This window comes from Cetorhinus maximus, chromosome 3, assembly GCF_964194155.1.
Source record: "Cetorhinus maximus chromosome 3, sCetMax3.hap1.1, whole genome shotgun sequence".
Taxonomy (NCBI): domain Eukaryota; kingdom Metazoa; phylum Chordata; class Chondrichthyes; order Lamniformes; family Cetorhinidae; genus Cetorhinus; species Cetorhinus maximus.
Window position 1 is genome coordinate 69,231,842 of NC_135881.1, and position 21,548 is coordinate 69,253,389.

Genomic DNA, 21,548 nt, shown 5'->3' on the forward strand with positions numbered 1-21,548 from the left:
TGTTACAGACACCTTTGAGACTGAGTGAAGAGCCAGCATGAACGAGAAAAGGAGGAGAAGGATAGATCCAATTGCCTCAGCAGCATCTATACCTTCATTGCACCCGCTGTGGGAGAATCTGCTGGTCATGGATAGGCCTGGCTAGCCACCAGTGGGCTTGCAACTGATGAGAACAAAAATACAACCTTCCAAAAAACCTTCATCCATGAAGAAATGCCAAGAAAGAAAAGTATTAGACCATGTCATCATTCTTCTACTAAAGCAACTGCTTGTAACCTGAACTGTTGCTTTAAGGCCACGCAAACCAATTGCTGTAACATTCTTGGGTCAATTAAATGTTAATTGCTTTTTTGGACATTCTATGGACTAAGGTCAATTAAAAGATATTTCCTCTTGTTGAGTTAGTCCATAGATTAGAGAAGACTAGCTTTCTTGTTTTTCTATATATGACACAGAAATCTGCAGCTTATGGGTAGTTCAGGGTCTTGTTTCTAATATTTAACTGCTCACCTGGTTTGTACAATTAATTCCACTGCTCTAAATAGGCAATTCTTGGTAAATGCAGCTACTGAAGTATATGCTAAATCAGGGGCATTTATAAATAAGTACAGAACTTTAAATGAGGCAGCTTGACCCTGATTGGTCAAGGTATTGCCCTGAGGAATGAGTCAGCGCATGGCTGTCAGTCAAGCTGCCTGGTTTAAATTTCCAACAATGCTTGGCAGCTAACTGTCAGTCACCATCAGTGATGCATTCTCCAAGGCAACGCAACTTGCCAGCCAATTGGCACTCTCTTCACATACAGTTGCCTTCCCCTTATATTGGTATTCTTGCAAGTGTCCTGATGAGTGCAAGATGAAAAGCTTAGACATATCTCATTTTTTTAGCAATACTATTTATAGGTACTTGTAAATTCCAGTCTACAGCTCAGTGAACAGTTTCCTTTCTCTTTTTTGTAGTAAAGCATGATGTCTGGTATGTGACAACGGAAATCTGGTGGAAGACTTTTATGTAGACCAGTATAAGAAATGGAGCAGCACTAGGCCAGCCTCTCGAGCCTGCTCCACCATTCTATACGATTACGACTGACCTTTGGTTTCAACTCCACTTTCCTGCCCACTCCTTATATCACTTGACTCCCTCGAGTTCAAAAATCTGTCCCTCAGCCTTGAATATACTCAACAATGGAGCATCCATAACTCTCCTGGGTAGAGAATTCCAAAGAGTTGCAACCCTCTAAGTGAAGATTTCAGTGCTCGGGTGGGTGGCTGGGCAAGGCGGGGAGGGGGTTCAGGGGAAGGTGCCTCCTTTATGGGCCCCCTGTGACAATCGGAGGCTCCCAACCCTCACCACTCCCCCTGCCAACTCAAGGTCTTTCCACCTCTCTGTTTCCCCTTCCTCCTGTGCACCCTGGCTCCCACCCCATCTCTCCCCCGTTACCACTCTCTCCCTTCTTACCAGGGCCAGGCTGGCAGATCCCGGTGAGCCCCCTCCACTTACCTTTGCATCTGGCTCCATCACAATTGCCACTGAGGTCTGGATGCAGTCCCAGCAGTAGCCATCACTCCTAGTGATACTTGTGGATGCATTGTGATGTAAGGAAAAGGGTGTTAATAATAACGTTGGAACCCACTGAGGCTGTGATGAGAACAAATGGCCAAAGAAAATCTTTTGTTTAGAAGGAGGCCAGGACCAAAATCAGGAAGGTGTGTCAAGGCTCCGTTGGCGGCAGCAAGTCTGAAGAGTGGTGGACCACAGTGAACCAGGATCAGAGCCGAGAAAAGAGGCACAGGGTAGCAACAGGAGAGAAGAGGAGTACGAAAATGTTGGAAGTGGAAGGGTACAGAATAAGAGAAAGGCAGGGAGAAAGGAGGGCAAGATGGAAAGAAAGATGCAAGGGAGAAGATGGGGAAGAGGGAAGGTGGGAAAGGGGGCAAGATAAGGAGAAAAGAGGGGAAAGAAGGGCAGGAGGGAGAAAAGCAGGACCACCTATCAACTTAAAAACCAAGTATCACTTATTCATGTTGCTATGGAAATTGAAGATTGTCTGACAGAATGAATGATTCTCTGAGCCAAACTAAATTAAAAATACAGATGTAATTAAATATAATGACTCCACTCACACCTCAAGTCCTCCAAAGTCTGGTACATCCACAGTGTTTTCTGTTCAACAGTGATATTCTCCTATCAGAATTATCCACTCCCAGTTTCAATGGTAGGCTGCTGTTGAATGTAACAAATGCCCACTATAAAAGCTAGAAGCAGAGTAGTCCAGAGTAAAAGTTCGAGCCAACAAGGGACCATCTGCAAATTATTCCCAAGGGCATTGGTCAGCCAGACATTACTGGAAAATATGGGGGCTACTCAGTAGAACAAAGCAGGTCCCAGCTGGACCATAGCAGAACAGCAGAAGGGGTAGTTGAAGCCAAGTCTGTGTCCAGCTGGAAGTGGTGGACACAGTGCAGTGGCAGCAGAGGGTGGGGAGTGTGGAGAGAGGCAGCAAGAGATGCACTTTAAAGAGGGCAGAATCAACTGAGACAGGATCCCCATGGCGAAAGGCCTCAGAAATGGTCAAACAGCGTAGAAGGATAGGGCATTAAATTTGAATTTTTATATGGAAGAAGTTTTGAAAGAGCTTAAAGTGGTGCCAGTAAGGGTGGTAGGGGATAAATCTGAAATTAAACAGTAAACAACCATAGGTGAAATTTAAAACAGAAAAAGAAACTTACCCGAAGCAACAGAACTGAATGGTGGACAGCGATGGCAGGAAAGGAAACTGGCAGGCACACTTAGTTGTGTGGGAGGCAAAGTGTCAACTTCCTGACAGCAGGATGAAAGTTAGGAATTAAGGTTGCAGCGTATATGAAGGCAGTTTGATCCTCCCAACGGCAAGCAGCGGGAATCTATTTGTAATGCATCAGCATGTCATGCGTACTCATTAAAACACCATTTCACCAGATTAAGTGGTACTTTAGTATTTAACTCTGCAGCGAATGAGAAACATGTGCCTTCAGATTCACAACTGGTTAAAGGTGGCACGCAGGGAGGTGATGGAGTCCTCCTGGTGGATTTGGATGGAGTAGGAGCTGCTTTTCTTTCATGAGGAGCTTTGTTGGGCCAAGGGAGAGGAGGCATTGATGTATTGACATTGGGCTGAGTGGTGCAAGGGGAGTTGGGTGTGGCTGACCAGGGGAGGGAGGATGGGTTGTGGCTGATGTATGGGGGCTGGTGGGGGACAGGGGCAGGAAGAAGACAGGGAATGGCAATATCTACATGTCAAGCGTGATTGTGGGGAGATCCATGGTTATAGGGGGAAGGCCAATGGTGAGGTCCTGAGAGTCGAGGGTACAGAGGAGAGGTCAAGAGTGAGGGAGGCAGGTTCTATGGTGACGGATGGCACGTCAAGGGTAACAAGGGTGCATGTCCAGTGTCCTGGGGGCTCCAGATCAATGGTGACAGGGGCAAGTCTAGGGTGAATGAAAGTTGAGCAAGGGTGATAGTGGTAGCTCAAGGGTTAATGTAGGCAAGGCAAGGTGATGGAATGAGGATCAAGGTTGATGGAGGGAAGGTAAAATGTGAGTGAGGGAGGGTGCAGGGTCAATGTGGGAAGTCCAGGGACATAGGTGAAACCACATGAAGAGATCTCTGGAGTATAGGTCAAGGATGGAGTTGTCCACAGTGGGTTGGTGAAGACCAGAGTGTGGCCGATGCAAAGTACAGGGCTCTCCATTGGTAAAAAATTCTCAGAACAGGAGGGAGGCCCTTAAAGACTGTGCTGACCAGATCTTTGTCTGCCTTGTGTCTGCAGATCTCAGGCAGACAAGATGGGTCAAGTGCACCCAGTGCTTCAGCTAGCTCTGACACATCGGGAGAGGAACCAACCAAGGGTGGCCCAGGGCCAGGCACAACAATGGCCAGAATGTCAACAAGGGGTGCCAGCAGATGCTCAGGCAGCTCAGGAGGATGGCACCCAGGAGCCAGTGAGACACTGAGCATTGGTGTGTAATTGAATATACCGCAGACGGAGTAACTACCTGCAAACGTCAGAGAGGCAATGTCAGAGATGGCTGAGGATTTCAAGGGATTCTCGCCTATGTCAGCTCCTTAAGGATGAGGTTTCCATGGATTGGGAGACAGTCCAATGCCAGTAGCTTTAAAAGTTATTGTGACATTGAATTTCTATGCCTGTGGGTCTTCCCAGGGCTCCATTGGGGACATGTGTGGCATCTTACAGTCAGCAACTCACAAATGCATCAGGAATGTCTCCAATACCCTGTTTGGGAGAGCCAATTAATTTGTCAGATTTACCAGAGACCTGAAGAGCCAAGCAACCCGAGCTGTAGGATTCAGCTTCATCGCTGGATTTCCACAGGTACAAGGGACAATTAATTCCACACATCTGGTGCTGAGAACTCCCTGGGATCATCCAGCAGCCTTCATAAACTGAAAGGGCTTTCACTCTCTCAATGTGCAGCTGGTGTGTGATCACCACAAACAATTCTGCAGGAGTGTGCTCGCTTCCCATGGAGCTCTCATGATTCTTACATCCTCACTCACTTTCAGGTGCCACAATTGTTTTCTCCTCCTCAGCAACTGCAGGGGTGGCTCCTGAGTGACAGGGGATATCCACAGAAGACATGTATGGTACCCAAAAAGCCCAATAGGGGAGAGGTCAATGCCTCTCAGGCCTCAACAATAGAACAGACCACTGGACTGCTGAAGATGAGGTTCCGCTGCCTGGACGACACTGGTGGAGCACTTCAGTATGCACCACAGAGCCTCCAGGATCATTGTGGCCTTCTGCACCCTAGACAATGTCACATAGCAAAAGGGATGAGGAATTGTCAGACAGGGAGATGGAGGAGCCAGAGGCCTTCTCAGATGAGGAAGAAGGGCCTCATGAGCCTGAGAGAGTGCATAGTGCAGTTACAGCTGCAGATGCCAGGGAGATGGAACCAAGCACCAGACAGGCCCATGATACCCTCATTGAAACCCAAGTCCAACAAGAATGAGACTCCTGCGAGATCGCTTGATCGCCTCCTCAATAAGAGTCATTCTCCTACCAGAGCAACCTACATTCCCATGGCCTCTGGCACCTGGAAGGAAAAATGCTGCATGAACAAGCCCAGATGCATGGTTTCATTGAAGACACAATCCCTTGTGATTTGGAAGGAATTGACAAATGACTCAGTGACTCATGCTCCACATGCTGACAATGTTTTGCTAAGAGCTCTACATGTTCACCTGCATTATATGAAGCGCCTCAGCTACGGACATTGTTTAGAGAATAGCTACTGATGGACGATGAGGAGAGTGAGTATCACACACCGGCTTGCCAGCCAGGTTCCAAACTCTGGACTCCACAAAGGTGCTAAAATAGAAATCTGCAAACCCGTGCCTGAAAAGACTCAGAGATGCCTCTACTTCTGAGGCCACACAATAATTGGTGTTTCTGTAAGCCCATATCACCCAGTGAAAGTCCATAAGACCATTAGACATAGGAGCAGAAGTAGGCCATTCGGCCCATCGAATCTGCTCTGCCATTCAATGAAATCATAGCTGATCTGATAATCCCCAATTCCACTTTCCTGCCTTTTCCCCATAACCCTTGATTCCCTTACTGATTAAAAATCTGTCTATCTCAACCTTGAATATGCTTAACGACCCAGCCTCTACAGTCCTCTGTGGTAAATAATTCCACAGATTGACTACCCTCTGAGAGAAGAATTTCCTCCTCGTCTCTGTTTTAAATGGGTGCCCCCTTACTCTGAGATTATGTCCTCTGGTCCTAGACACTCTCACAAGAGGAAACAGCCTCTCAGCATCTATCCTGTCAAGCCCCCTAAGAATAAGACCATAAGACCATAAGACATAGGAGCAGAAATTAGGCCATTCGGCCCATCGAGTCTGCTCCGCCATTCAATCATGGCTGATAAATTTCTCAACCCCATTCTCCCGCCTTCTCCCCGTAACCTTTGATCCCCTTACCAATCAAGAACCTATCTATCTCGGTCTTAAATACACTCAATGACCTGGCCTCCACAGCCTTCTGTGGCAATGAATTCCATAGATTCATCACTCTCTGGCTAAAGAAGTTTCTCCTCATCTCTGTTCTAAAAGGTCTTCCCTTTACTCTGAGGCTGTGCCCTCGGGTCCTAGTCTCTCCTACTAATGCAAACATCTTCCCCATGTCCACTCTATCCAGGCCTTTCAGTATTCTGTAAGTTTCAATCAGATCCCCCTCATCCTTCTAAATTCCATCGCGTATAGACCCAGAGTCCTCAAACGTTCCTCATATGTTAAGCCTTTCATTCCTGGGATCATTCTCGTGAACCTCCTCTGGACCCTCTCCAGGGCCAGCACATCCTTCCTGAGATACGGGGCCCAAAATTGCTCACAATATTCTAAAAGTGGTCTGACCAGAGCCTTATAAAGCCTCAGCAGCACATCCCTGCTTTTATATTCCAGTCGTCTCGAAATAAATGCCAACATTGCATTTGCCTTCCTAACTACTGACTCAACCTGCAAGTTAACCTTAAGAGAATCCTGGACTAGGACTCCCAAGTCCCTTTGCACTCCAGACTTCTGAATTCTCTCCCCATTTAGAAAATAGTCTATGCCTCTACTCTTCCTACCAAAGTGCATGACCTTACACTTCCCCATGTTGTATTCCATCTGCCACTTCTTTGCCCAGTCTCCTAACCTGTCCAAATCCTTCTGCAGCCTCCCCGCCTCCTCAATACTACCTGTCCCTCCACCAATCTTTGTATCATCTGCAAACTTAGCCAGGATGCCCTCAGTTCCTTCATTCAGATCATTAATGTATAAAGTGAAAAGTTGTGGTCCCAACACTGACCCCTGCGGAACTCCACTAGTCACCGGCTGCCATCCTGAGAAGGACCCCCTTATCCCTACTCTCTGCCTCCTGCCAGACAGCCAATATTCTATCCATACTAGTACCTTGCCTCTAACACCATGGGCTCTTATCTGACTGAGCAGCCTCCTGTGCGGCACCTTGTCAAAGGCTTTCTGGAATTCCAAGTAGATAACATCCATTGGCTCTCCTTTGTCTAACCTACTCGTTACCTCCTCAAAGAATTCTAACAGATTTATCAGGCATGACCTCCCCTTGATGAAACCATGCTGACTTTGCCCGATTTTACCATGCACTTCCAAGTATTCTGAAATCTCATCCTTAATAATGGACTCTAAAATCTTACCAACGACCGAGGTCAGGCTAATCGGCCTGTAATTTCCCGTCTTTTGCCTCACTCCCTTCTTAAACAGGGGGGTTACATTAGCAATTTTCCAGTCCTCTGGGACCCTCCCTGACTTCAGTGATTCCTGAAAGATCACCACTAACGCCTCCACTATCTCTTCAGCTATCTCCTTCAGAACTCTGGGGTGTAATCCATCTGGTCCAGGTGATTTATCCACCTTCAGACCTTTCAGTTTTCCTAGCACCTTCTCCTTGGTAATGGCCACCATACTCACCTCTGCCTCCCGACTCTCTTGAACTTTGGGGATGTTACTCGTGTCTTCCACTGTGAAGACTGACGCAAAATACCTATTCAGTTCCTCCGCCATTTCTTTGTTCCCCACTACTACTTCTGCAGCATCATTTTCCAGCGGCCCAATGCCCACTTTTGCCTCTCTCTTACCCTTTATATATCTAAAAAAATCTTATGTTTCAATAAGGTTTGCTTTTTGGGATTCATGCACAAGGACTCCCAAATCCCTCTGTGCTGCAGCCTTCTTCAGTCTTTCTCCATTTAAATAATATTCAGCTCCTCTATCAATGAAGTGCCGCACCATTAAATACACCCATCAGTTTATACAACTTCCAACATAATGACCATTCAACATACATGAATATAGTGCTCCAAACCATAAATTTACACATGACTTATAATATCCATAGAATGAATAGGTGCTCATGCCACCTTAGTCCATGACAATTTTTTCATCTTACATTTCCTAACACTACACCTTGGTGCAACCCCAACATCTGCAGCTGAGGTGGCAGTAGCCTGCTTAGTCTCATTGCCTGAGATCACCTTGTCTGCCGTTCTCTGGTGGTCTGATGCCAAGAGGGCTCCGGCCTGCTGAAGGTCTTCTGCACAGGTAGGGGTGCTCCCTCCTCAGCCTCACCTCCTAGAGCTGATGGGAATACTGGCAGCGGGTAAGGAAGGTGGCAGTGCATCCTTGAAGCACCCTGAGATAATGCCCCGGCGTGACTTGCTGGTGCTCCTCCTCCCTGTAGGTGCACGATGGTACTTCCCTGACTCAAGGAGGAGAAGGGGCACCTGGAGGGAGATTGAGATGCCGGGTGCAGATCCGGCAGCGACTGAGTGCTCTGCTGGACCTGACTGTCCAAGGCAGTTGCCAAAATCTCCATGGAGGAAGTCATGCACTCACATGCTGGAGCCATGACAACACTCAGGACTTATATGGACTCCTCCACCTTTCGCCCTAAGCTGCACATGTCCTCTAGCATCTCTGCCTGTCTCTGCATGTCTAGCAGGTTTCTTGCGGCTGTTTCTAGAGGCTCGTCATCTGCATAGACTCAGCATGGGCCCTTCCTCCAGCAGTCCTCCAACTGTCAGGGACCTTGGCTGTCACATTCTCCATCTGCGACGTGTCTGTGTTCACCAGATTGTGACCCTGAGCCTAACTGCGAGTGCATTCCCATCGAGGTGACTGTCTTTGTGCTGATGAAGGGTGTAGGGGAATGATGTGATAGTGCTTCACCTGAGTGGTCTGCTTCATCATCCTCAGTGTTGGCGTTCTGACTTGCTGCAGGCTGCATTCACCGTCTGTTTTGACTGTCAGCAGCTGTGGTGGAGAACACAAAGAATTATCTGATGGTTATGCAGATTTCCTTTCCCCATCAATATATCACATCTGTATCCTGTATGCCCAGTTCTGAGCACCAGGCTGGAGACATCCTCACTCATGACCTGAAATGCCAGCCTCTCCACTGGCATAGAATCAGCCACCGTCCTCCCCTGCCAGTTCCACAGCTTCCTCTTCTGCAGGAGGCAGGATTCTGATTTCTGGCTCACATCCTCATCTTATCCTGCTCCCTGGTGTTGTGAACTCTTTTGTCCTGGAGGCAGAAAGAACGATTGAATGTCATTTCAATTGTTTCCTAACCCCTTAATGAGCATATAGGCCTATGACAGCTACTGTCACCTCCACAGTAAGTGTTCTACACATGGATTCTCCTGCAACTGGCATGACTTTCACAACATGAACTGGCTCCCACACGTTAGTCCTCATGTTTCACCTGGTACTGAGGCCTGGAACCTGATCTCCTGCCTGTTATCGCACATTTACACTGCTTGATACCCTTATGAGTGCCACTTTGTAGTGATTACTGCTGCGAAAATCTAGTTCATGGTTTATATGTTTTAGAATGTAACTTTTAGCTTTAGGAATTAATGTTTTAACTATTGAAAAATTGTGAAATTAATAACCAACCCTGAAGTAAATGCAATTCAAACAAGCTTGGAGTTAATTAAAGTTAAAGCTAACTCTTGTTTGTCTTGCATGGTCAGTGTTAATAGTGAAGAAACTTGAACAATAAATGAGGGCGATTAATGTCCATTTATGGGCCTCGTCCCACTGCTGCTCGTATTAACCCAGCAGCAGGCGGGGCTTAGCATGCGGGGAAAACAACAAGAAAACCTGTGCAGGGTTGCTTGCGGGCTCTGGAGGGGTGGGGGGTGGGGGGGTGGGGGGTACCTCATTCAAAAGGACCTTATCATGGGACCTGGCATCAGGATAGGGGGCCCACTGAGAAACGCTCCCATCATCGCTCAACTGTGACCTGGGATCCAGCAACAATCCTAGGCCTCATGTGGGTGTCATGCCACCAGCTGCCACTGTCTCCCTGGCTACATTGCTGGGGGCGAAAGTCCTGCCCGCAGGCCTCTGATTGGCTGGCAGCTCTCAGTGGGCAGAACCTTTGCCCTGGGAATCCTTAATCCCAGTGAATGCCCACCACTGTCTAGTTAACTAGAGTAACATTTAATTCAGTGACCCTTCCCTGAAAGATGTGACATGACACTCTCACTGGCTCTCTAGCCAAGACCCCCATCTCCTCTGTTGAATACTGCCAAGAGCTAGGAGAATGATTCCTATGTTAAAGAACCTTAGTTCTATAGATAGGCTTAAGGAGCCGAGTCTATTTGCTGCAGCATAAATTTAGAGGCAACCTGACAGAGGTGTAAAAATAATGAAAGGGGTGTATTGCATGTCCATTGATCGATTATTTCAGTTTCACAAATTGCAGAGGACCAGGGACATGCATTTAAACTGTGCGGTGGTGGAAATAGCCTAAATGTTAGGGGGTGGTTCTTTTCCTAGAGAGTAGTAAGCCTCTGGAATAAATAACCAGTTTGTGCATTTTGTGCTATCTCTGTATAGGGCTTCAAGTGGGACTGGACCGGTTCTTGGTTCAACTGGAGATCATATAATATAAAAAGGTAACAGTTAATACAAACATGTGTCAATGTGATCTCCTGGATTGGTTTTGATCACCTGGAAGTGTTGGAAAGGAATATTTCCTTTAGTGAGGATACAAACAGGTTTCCCTTTGTACTGACCTTCATCCCCATTATATCAACATTTCATCGTGCACCAAATGGTAACCAAGGGACTGATTTATCTTCTAGGGTTGGAAAATAGATGTCTCCGGGCCCTGATTCCACTTCCAGGAAGTGTGTGTGGGGGGGATGGGGAGGGGTATGTGGGAAGCAGTCACAAGCCCTGAATTTCTCAGAGGCAGCCTGTTAATTGGCTGGAGGGTGGATTTGGCAGCTAATTAGGGGTGGTAGGAATGTGAATGGAGGCAACACTGAGTGGGTGCAGGGGCGAAACCATCAGCAGATAAAGTGTCATCAGGAGATACTGGGTCCAGTGCAGGAAAAGGTTCAATGACGTTCTTCACTAACAAGTTAAGTGCAATACAAGACCCTGACGACAGGCCTCTGGATATTTAACCTCAGCAGACACTCCATCTGGAGAGACTGAGGGAGCATGCTGCTCCTGAACATGGTAGGAACACCAAACCCCATAAAGACCAATAACTTTTAGAAAGAAATTCAAACTTCCAGTTAATAGCTGAAAGGATAACACAACAAGACTTCACATTTTAAGACTTTTACAGTAACAACCAAACTAGGATCAACATTGATTAAACATTATTTGTGTAGGCGACTTATATCTTAAACTATCAAACAGAACTTTTCCCTTCTAATTTCAACATGACCGAAAATCCCACTTCACAATTATACTTTACACTGTCCCTTGGGTAGACATTCAATTGTCCTGGAATCAGTTGTTATGAAACCATGCTTTATATCAAAAAATGACTTTTGAATTTATTGGCTGGAAACCCCTAATTGAATGTTTTACAAAGACTAAAGCAACATTCCAGTAACTTGGGATCACAGTCAAAGATGGCTTCACATTTGAATCACTGTACTTTCTACATTCCAAAACCATTGAAATGGAGGCAATCTGTCTGCAAAGCCACACCAGAAACAAAAGCCTTAGAGTAGTGTGAATGGGAACCATCTCCTGTCAGTAATCACCAGTAATTCAGAAGTCCAGGCTAATGTGCTGGGGACATAGGTTCAAATTCCATCATGGCGGCTCGAGGAATTTAAGGTCAATTAATTAATCTGAAATTTTAAAAAAAGCTTGTCTCAGTAATGGTGACTATGACAATTATCATCAATTTTCGTAAAAACCCATCTGGCTCACTAATGTCCTTTAGGAAAGGAAATATGCTGTCCTCACCTGGTCTGGCCTACATGTGACTCCAGACCCAAAGCAATTTGGTTGACTTGAATCTCTTGAAATGGCCCAGTAAGACACCCAATTCAACAGGTGAGCAACAAACACTGACCTTGCCAGCGATACCCACATCCCATGAAAGAAGAATGACAAAATATATGCTTAAATTCTAATAGTTTGCAGAATAAATAGAAACTGCTGAAAATGTCACAAATGCTTCCATATCAACAATGCTTAGTAAGTTTTGACAGAAGCAATCTCAACTGAACACGGTCTTTTCAAATGCCTCACTCATCAAATGTTGACAATTTGATTTAAAAAGATGTCATCCACGAGGCAGAGTTTACAGCAGTTCTAAATCAGTATTTCTGTCATCTGTGAGCATTTTGTCTTTTGCAAATTCCACCACAGAGTGACTTCTAAAATCTCTCCATCCTTCGCAGTGGATGCAGCGACATTTAAAGCATTGGCCCTTTCCTTCACAAGGGTACCTAAAGAGCAGTGGCTGTCAGGAATCCAATACAGTATCCTATATTTCTCCTTAGTATTCAACAATAAGCAAGACTGCAAAAGAAAAAGGTTTTGTTTGCAAATAGTTTTGTTTAGCTTTAATGTTAATTTTATGCTTTTACTCCAGATTTGCCTTCACGGAGGCTCAATGGAAAAGTACTATAACAAGAGCTGACACACAGCCAACCAAGCACGCTATCAAAGTTACACAAATTGCTTATGACAGCTTTGACTTTGTAAGATAAACAGAAGCCTGCCTTGTAGCCTCCCGCTAATCTTCACATTATAAAGCCAGACTCGGTCCAAATTCACAGGACTCATAGTCCTTGTAGAACTTATGAGTTAACATCAACTCACTGCAGCCATCAGAATCCATCACTGCATTGTGTAACAGTACAGGCTGGTTAGAAAAGTTAAGAATTCTTTAGGTACAGAATTGCTGAATTTTTGGTGAAATAATTAAGTTTGTAAGAAGAAAGGTTTTTATAAAAATACTGAGTGTTTAGATTTACTCTTTGGAAGTTGTCCCATTAATCACTCAAAATAGAAATCCATTACCATAGCCAGCTAAGCAAGAATCCAGGAAGCAAAGTGTTAAAAATGCTGTTAAGCACTCAAGTTCTGCAGTTTATGACTATTTGCAGAGTCACTGGGCAGGATTTTCAGACCCTGCCAGAGCTGGGAATGAAGGCAGGCTGGACATAAAAATAGCATCACAGGCCTATGACTGGTTCCCAAACACCATCCTGTCACCCAGGCTGTTTTTGTATGGGGGCGAGTTGGGGGTGTGGTAGGGCTATCTGGCCTCATGTGGCAAGTAACAGATATGAAAAGCCTATTAGGGTGTATTAAAGGAGGCCAGCTGGGATTTTCCAGTCTAGGTCCCTGTAAGCAGCCTCGGCCTGTTCAGCTGCCTGTAGAGTAAGCCTGCCCTCTGGCCATTAACTGGCCCTTCATGAAAATTGGGGCCTGTGCCTGTTTTCCATGGGGGTGGGTTTGGGAACTGGAAACAGTTCTGTCTCTCTTTCCTGACGCCAGAGGGAAATTCTGGCCATTATAAACCCTATTATTCCATCTGTTGTGTGGAACTCGCTGTATTTACAAATGTATTGGTCTTTTTGAACTGTGTTTATTTTCCTCAACAGTGTTCTATTGAAATCTGGGAAAGAGAGAGAGCCAAGGCTGTGCTACTGAAAGAAAAAGTGAATGTACAAAGAGAAAGGTAGGGCAAAATTTTACGGCAGTGGGATTTTACGTTCCCGCCGAAGCCAATGAGGTTTAGAATGTCTCGCTGCATTTTACAGCCCCGTCCCCGCTGAAACGGGGCCATAAAATTCTGCCCATAAAATTAGAATGTGCAAATAAAGGAGATAGCTGAAGCAATGACACTGAGGAAAGTGACAGCCATCTGTACTTACAGAAATATTAATTATGGTAACTTTATTTTTCAACAAAGCAAATGGAAATGGAAAGATCTTGTAGGGAAAACTCCTCTGTCTGTATTAAACCTCAACCCCCATTGCATTTACACACAATGGTGGCTCCCCAGACAACCTATATATGTAAATTGGACCTAGTGCTGGGCCTGCTTGGCTGCACATTGCCTGTTCTACATGTGTCCTAACCATAGGCCCTAAAAGGGACTCTAGCGGCTGCCATAGATGCAATTTTTCTTATATACTTTGATCCTCTGGGCCCCACAGTACAAATGCAGACCATTTCCAGCCTGTGTTTGTGCTCCCTCATACTCTCCACTCCATGCTCACCTCCCTCCCCAACCAGGATTTAACTGAGGACCACTGCGGTAAGGCAGCCTGCCCAAATTGTGGGTCCTGGAAAACAGGCAAGCTTCCTTTACAGGCTCAACAGACTCTTGCAACACATGAGATCAAGGGCTCAATTTCTGCCATGCCTCAGGCTTCCCAAAAATGGCCGCAACTAATTTCTTCCTTCTCATACCTATATTGTTTTCCTCAGAAATGAATTTGGCGCTTCCCCACACTGTGCCATAAAGCTGGTGGGCAATTGTTTCCATTCATTATTCCCCATATAATTGGGGGTAATTTTAACTTAGTCCATCAGGTGGGATTAGTTGGAAGGCCAGTTTTTCACGCTAGCGAATATAAAAGTCGGCCGGGGGGATAAAACCAATTTTGCATTCATTGTATTAAGGGCAAAATACTGCGGATGCTGAAAAGAGTCATACGGACTCGAAACGTTAACTCTGTCTTTCTCTCCACAGATGCTGCCAGACCTGCTGAGCTTTTCCAGCAATTTTTGTTTTTGTTGCATTTATTGTGCCGGTTTCCTAACGGGTGGGTTTGGTCAAAATTACCCTCCACCATTTCCTGCTATGAACTGTAATATCAGACAAAATAAATGTTAATTATTTTAAAAAAAATGTAATTAATATAATGGTCCTTGTACTTTCAGGGAATTGGGGAGACTGTGTGGAGGCATTGAAGGACAGGGTAAGGCCAGAGACACAGAGGCCCTGCTGAATTTAATGGCAGAATCTCATTATCACTTATTTTCTTCGGTGTCTCCCCATGAAGCTGGCCAAGTTGACAGGCTGGCTAGCTGCCAGCTGGGAAAACTAGTGGTAGGAGGCCACAGTCAGGGAAGCTTGGGAATTTTCACCAATAATTTGGAGTGAGTGGGAAAGATTGGGATTTGGTGGTGTAGGGTGAGAGGAGAGAACAGCCAACAAAGAGAGATGTGAAAGAGATGTACCTTCCTGAGCCAACAGCTGCTCCCTCTCTTTCATTGCTGAGTTTCCTGAGCCCTGGGAAACTTAGCTGGCAATTTTTAAATTTAAATCAGGCTCCCTAAATGCAATTGGTTGAGCCTGATTTACATATCTTAATGAAATGGCACAACAAGAAACCTGTCACCATAAAAATGGTGGCTGGCACATACACAAGCTGTTTGGGAAAGCATTCATCATTTTACATTTTTAACCCAACAATCTCTCATGCATCATTGGGTGTTTAAATTAAAGGATAATGAGTCAGTGAAGGAGTTATGTATGATGAGGGAATATGCATATGCTTCTATGTTTTTGAGATAACTGTAGTTCTGGTGTCAATAGTTATGGCAATTTCCATAACTTGTCTGAAATAAATAAGCTGTCTTACTAAAGGAACAAGAAACAATGGCACCCAGGAGTAAAGGGGGAAGTTGGATTTACTTATACCAGGTCTACTGTATTGGGCAAAGATGCTAAACAGAGTATAGTGATGAGCAACCAATTCTGGTCTTGCCAACGACATTCACATCCCTTGAAAGAATATTTTCAAAAATGCATGGTGACATTTAACTAGAATAAAATTCAACTTTAATTCTCACATAAGCTTGCAGTCTGAGAAATAAAATAAATATTAATATTTCAGAGCATCCATAACAAGGTACTAGATATGTGTGAACAGCATATACAGTAGCTGCTTTACATTGGTATTTGTTCCCACTCATTGGTGCTTGCAGCTTTCAGTTCAGTGTCAATTGATTGTGAAACATCTCAAAACAAAACTTATTAGAGAGACAGGGTATCAGCATGCTTAGCAACCATGTGAAGTTCTCTTACTTCCGGCACTAGACCAGCTTGCTAATGCTATTTATGTTCAAGCATGTATTGTCATTTGTTTACCAAGCCCACTGAGAAGACATCAGCATCACTAATTATTGTGTTTTTACTGCTTGTATGATCCATGTTAAAATATGATTTCTCCTTGAAAATGCCTGCACAATAAATGACAAAAGTCTAACACAAAATAAATAAAAGGCAGTTGATTCATTGTTTTCTTATAATATTCACTGCTCACAGTGCTCTTAACAGCAATGAAAAACGTTTAAATTGACCCGGTTAGCATCAGTTGAATAGTATTGTATTTTTTCTAGCAGCTGATAAAATATTGGGCAAAGTAACTGATTTCACATTCTCAGTATTGAGTCATGTAAGAAAGGAGCCAAGCTGGGCAACTTGCTGTACAGTGTTGTGGCCCTATCTCTGACCTGCACTCCTTTCAAATGTGACTCAAGCTGCAGAACCCTTAATTTACCATTTTAACAAAATGCAAACAGATATATTTATTTTCCTTAAGGTAGTGAATGAATAATTTGAATTAAATTACAGTTTAAATCATTACATAAAAATGCTGCAGGAGTGAGTAGACTTACCAATGTCCCATGTAAGTGGGTCGTTCCCCTCCATTTCAATTTTGCCAATAACATACCAGATGCATGCCATCCAGTGAGCCAACAATGCAAACATGGACATCAGCAGGGTTAGGACTATTGTGCTGTGCTGAGAGTATCGATCCAGCTTTTGTAATAGTCGCAACAGACGTAAGAGGCGCACTGTTTTTAGAAGGTGAACAATTGAGACCTGCCGACAAAAATGCAAAAGGACTGGTGGTCAGCTCTGGCTCTCTACAGATGTTAATACAATTGAGGGTGCAGAGGAATTCAATGTAGAATGTTACATTTTATGAGGCAAATCCAATACAAGCACATTAAATGTATCTCCGTGCTGCTGAAATATTGTGTTTCCCTTACTTATCTCCAACATGCCATGAAAATGATCATAATTATCGTAAGCACAGACACCTGAATTGCATAAATCGTGCACCACCTCTAAAACATTAAATTAAAAGTGTATAGTTCTTTGACATACAAGACCTCTCCATTGACTCATTGTATTCATGACAAATTCCTAGTATCACAGTAGCTTTTTGCTGCTGTTCAGTTTTCACAAGCACATGGTCATTTAAAAATCATTCTACTTCCTTTGTTGAACCACTTTTAGTATATTTGTGATACTGTTACAGCAAAGATACACACGTGTAATTATATACTGATGGTGATATTATAATTGCTGTTTTTTAAAATATATAAATTAGATAATTTCTGACCTACTGGGATCAACTTTCATTAGCATAAGAATATATTAAAGTGTTGATAAATGCATGAAGCCTAATTGCTCAAGCTACTTGTATGAGATATACTTGGCCTAGTCCTAATTATTACTGAATTATGTAACCGTGGAAACTCAAGTTCACTTATTTCAGTAGAGCTTCACCATGTTTGTGCTATTTGCTAATATTAATCATAAGTAGACATGGGTAAAAAGTGTTAGAATGTAGAGAAAGTATAAATATTCTTCTGTTGTTATATTAAACCAAATAGTGTTTAAGTCAGACCTAGAATGTAAGAAAAATAGGCCATTCAGCCCCTCAAGCCTGTTCGGTCATTCATTTAGATCACGGGTGATCTATACCTTAACTCCATTTAATCACCTTTGCTTCATATAATCTGATAAATTTACATTAATCAAGGTATCAATCTCAGTCTTTAAAGGTTCAATTGACTCAGAATCCACAGCCTTCTTGGAGAGAGTTCTGAATTTCTAGAGCCTTCTGTGTGTAAAAAGTGCTTCTTGATTTCACTCTTGAATAGCCTGGCTCCAATTTTAAGATCATACCTTCTTGTTCTGGATTCCCGACTAGAAGAAACAGTTTCTCTTTATCGACTCTATTGAATAATGGTTCAATCTTCTATTTTCAAGAGAATACAAGCCAGATTTATGTAATATATCCTCATAATTTAACCTCTCAGCTCCTGGGTATCTTTCTGATAAATCTGCATTGCAACCTCTCCAAGGCTAATATATCCTTCCAGAGGTGTGGTGCCAAGAATTGAATGCAGCACTCCGGATGGGACCTAACAAAAGCTATATATAACTGAAGCATCGCTTCCTCAGCCTCCTTGGAAATAACACCAATATTCTATTAACTTCAGATACAAAAAAAAGCTAATGATTTTAAACAAAAGAAGAATTAAAGATGAAATTAGTGAAAAAATTATCTTTTTTGGGCAGTGATTAAGGGAAGAATATTGACCAAAAACACCAGAGGATCTATTTGCTTATCAAAAATCAATAGCTCATGCCTTTTAGGGCTCCGTTTTAAAAAAGTTGCCCCTCCAAGAATTTGGTACTACCTCAATACTGCGATAGGATGTCAGCCTAGATTACATAATTATGCACGGGAGCAACTCTTAAATTAAAAGCCATCTGGCTCAGAGCTACCAATATACTGAATACTATCAACTGAACCACGCTCTCTGGCGAGGAGCTGGTGGCTGAGATGTATCACTTGGTCCAAGGGAATTTGAAGTCAACTAATGGCAGTGCACAGCCATTGCGGGCCACCATATTATCCAGTTTTGATGCCCAAAGAGAGATCTGGACAATAATTAAATTTATCCATTCTATTAAGGAGAAATATGAAGCTCATGCCACACATCAACGAAGATTGGCCTGGATTTTACACAGAGGTTAACAGGTTAACAGTGTCACCGTTATTATGGAATAAATCGGGCAGCAGCTTCTGGAGTCTGCACATGTGTAAGTAAACACGAAAATCCAGACGTTGCTATCCAACCTAACCTGCTCCTCAACAAGCTGCACTGTACCAGTGCCTCACTGATTTACTCATCATTGAAATCCATATAAGGTAGTGAAGTTGTGGTACCAGTAGTGGATGAGCAGAAATGACCTCCAATTAAATATTGGGAAGACTGAACCCAGCGTTTTCTGTCTCCATTCCAAACTCTGTTCCCTAGCTATTGATTCCAAAACTCTCTCTGGCAGTCTGTTTGTAACGTTGGTGTGACTTTTGACCCCAAGATGAGTTTCTGACCTCATATTTCCACCATCACTAAGACCGCCTATTTCCATCTCTATAACATCACCTCTGTTTCAGTTCATCTGATGCTGAAACTTCTTCTTCATGCCTTGTTACCTCTAGACTTGACTATCTCAATGCATTCCTGGCTGGTGTCCCTTATTCTACCCTTCATAAACCTGAGGTCATGCAAAACTCTGCTACCCATGACTTAATTTGCAGCAAGTCCCACTCACTTATCAACCCTGTGTTCGCTGACCTACATTGGTTCCCAATAAAGCGACATCTTGGTTTTAAAATTCTCATCCATGTTTTCAAATCCCTTCATGGCCTTGCACCCCCTGCCCCCCATTTCTGTAATCTCCCCCAACCCCAAAATCCTCTGAGATATATCAGCTTCCCTAATTCTGGCCTCTTGAGCATCACTGGTTTTAATTGCTTCACCACTGGTGGGCTTGCCCAAGCTCTGAAATATCCTCCCCAAACCTCTCTGCTTTGCTTTCCTCCTTTAAAACACTCCTTAAAACCTACCTCTTTGACTAAGCTTTTGGTCAACTTGCCTAATATCTCCTTATGTGGCTCAGTATCAACATTTGTTTTTTTCATGCTCCTAAGAAGCACCTTGGCATGTGTTAATTACATTAAATTCACTTTATAAATATAAATTGCTGTAATTACCCACTATACAAGACAGAAATTGTTAGTGCTAATGCATTCATGTGTAAGTGATTTTTTAAAGATCATAATTACTGATGAGAAATTACTTCTTGGTGTTGAAAATGTAATTTCACAAGTGTGGAGTCATATTCCTTCAGAATTTAATTCTTTGTTTTGTCTCTTTTATCTCCACCTCTTGATCCCATCTTTATTTCACTGTCTTTGTTTTCCTTACTATACATGATTAAAGTCTAATTTTTACTTCCTGGTTTATACCTCTTACTACTTGCTGGTTTAGACCCTGCCACTAGGATATTTACTGGGGTGGGTTGCACAGGCAGCGAGGAAGAGCTGTGGATGGGAAACCCAGAGTCTGGGAGTTGCTGCTCAAAAGCCTGCATAACATATGTGGGCATATGTCAGCATAGTGAATGATGAGTGCCGTTCCTTCACCATTAACTGCAAATTCCAGGATATTAATTCACACTACATGACACAAAAACCAGCAATAGAATAGCAGAAAAAGAGGTATGTATGAGAGACTCATTCCCAGATTTGGATGTGAGGTCTATAGTTGGGCACTATTGCTTCATTCTGCTTGTGTCTAAAACCACATCTTATTGCCAGCTCTTTATGATGCAAATTCTTTGACTGCTGTGAAATGGTGATTTTGCCATGCAGTCATCTCTTTTGAGTTGTGGTGATAACATTCACATTTTTTTGTCCAATATAATCCACTTCCTACTTTATTTACATATTAGAGAACCATATCCTTCTTTCAAATGTATGCCTGTGTCGCTCCCTATAACAGGAGGAAAAATAAAAGACAAAGGAACTGATATTCAGCCATGGGCAAGAAATTAGGAGCAGTGATCAACAGCTTTGAAAAGGAGGGGAAGTGGTTCAATTAGAGAGGGAATTCTAGAGAATGAAGCTAAGGCAGCTTAAGATATACCACCGCCAATAGTGAGGTGAAGGGAGGGGAGTGATGCAAATAATGCCAGGGTGAAGGGCCGAAGGGAGTGGTGTTATTGCCCAGAGCCAGCTGCAGATATAGATGGGGCAGGGATAGGGAGGGATCTGAACACATGGGCCAGAATTATCGGCTCGGCGAGTGGGGGCAGGAAGCACTCAGCGCTTCCGGGCGCACATTACACTGGGTGGGCCTTAATAATCACGAGTAGAACTTGGACCTGAATTTCCATGGAGTGACAATCAGAGTCAATTTACCTTTCCGCTGCTAGTTACTTAGCTGGAAATCTAGCCATGCCCCCTTTTTTACAGCACCAGCTGCCGTAAAGCAGGTAAACTTAAATATCCAGCCACTTTCAGAAGCCAGAGAGAAAGAAGGTTTGTAAGGCAAGAGGTTGTGCTTGAGAGGGTGTTGTTGGGTGGGTGGAGGGGGGATCGGGTCGGGGGTAGGTGGTCAGGGTGGTCAGTGGGAGTGGAGTCACATGTTCAGAGGGGGTCCCCTTGGAGAGTGGAGTCCTGCCTGGGGTCAGTGGGAGGGGCTCAGGTGTCCCAGGAGGGGTCCCCTTGGAGGGGGGCATCCCGTTGGGGGTCAGTGCTACAGCCACCCAGGTGTTAGAAATGGTTTTAATTCTTCTAACTTTTCCTGGGTAACTATTACTTTAGAGCAGTCAGAACCATCCAAGTTAATTTACATCATACTTCTGGATGGTTCAGTTGGCAGGGCAATTGTCCAACGAAGGTTTGATCATCCAGGCGATTGCTGGGCAAACCTAACCTGGAGGGTGGGGTGGGGTTTCCCCAGTGCATCTTTGGGGTATCCCTCAGTTACGCCTTCCATGGCTCGGAAGCTATGGGCCAATGTGGAACAGGGCACAGGTCACTGGAACAAATGGATTTTGTTATGATGCGGCAGTTGGTACG

General features: G+C 44.0%; 1 protein-coding gene across 1 annotated transcript in view; it reads right to left on the reverse strand.

The window, feature by feature from the left end:
• Positions 1-21,548, reverse strand: part of kcnh8 (potassium voltage-gated channel, subfamily H (eag-related), member 8) — a 420,218-nt gene that overhangs the window by 152,051 nt on the left and 246,619 nt on the right. The window contains exon 7 of the mRNA XM_078538524.1: positions 16,492-16,699. Coding sequence (XP_078394650.1) covers positions 16,492-16,699 — 208 coding nt within the window. The remainder of the gene's footprint in view (positions 1-16,491; positions 16,700-21,548) is intronic.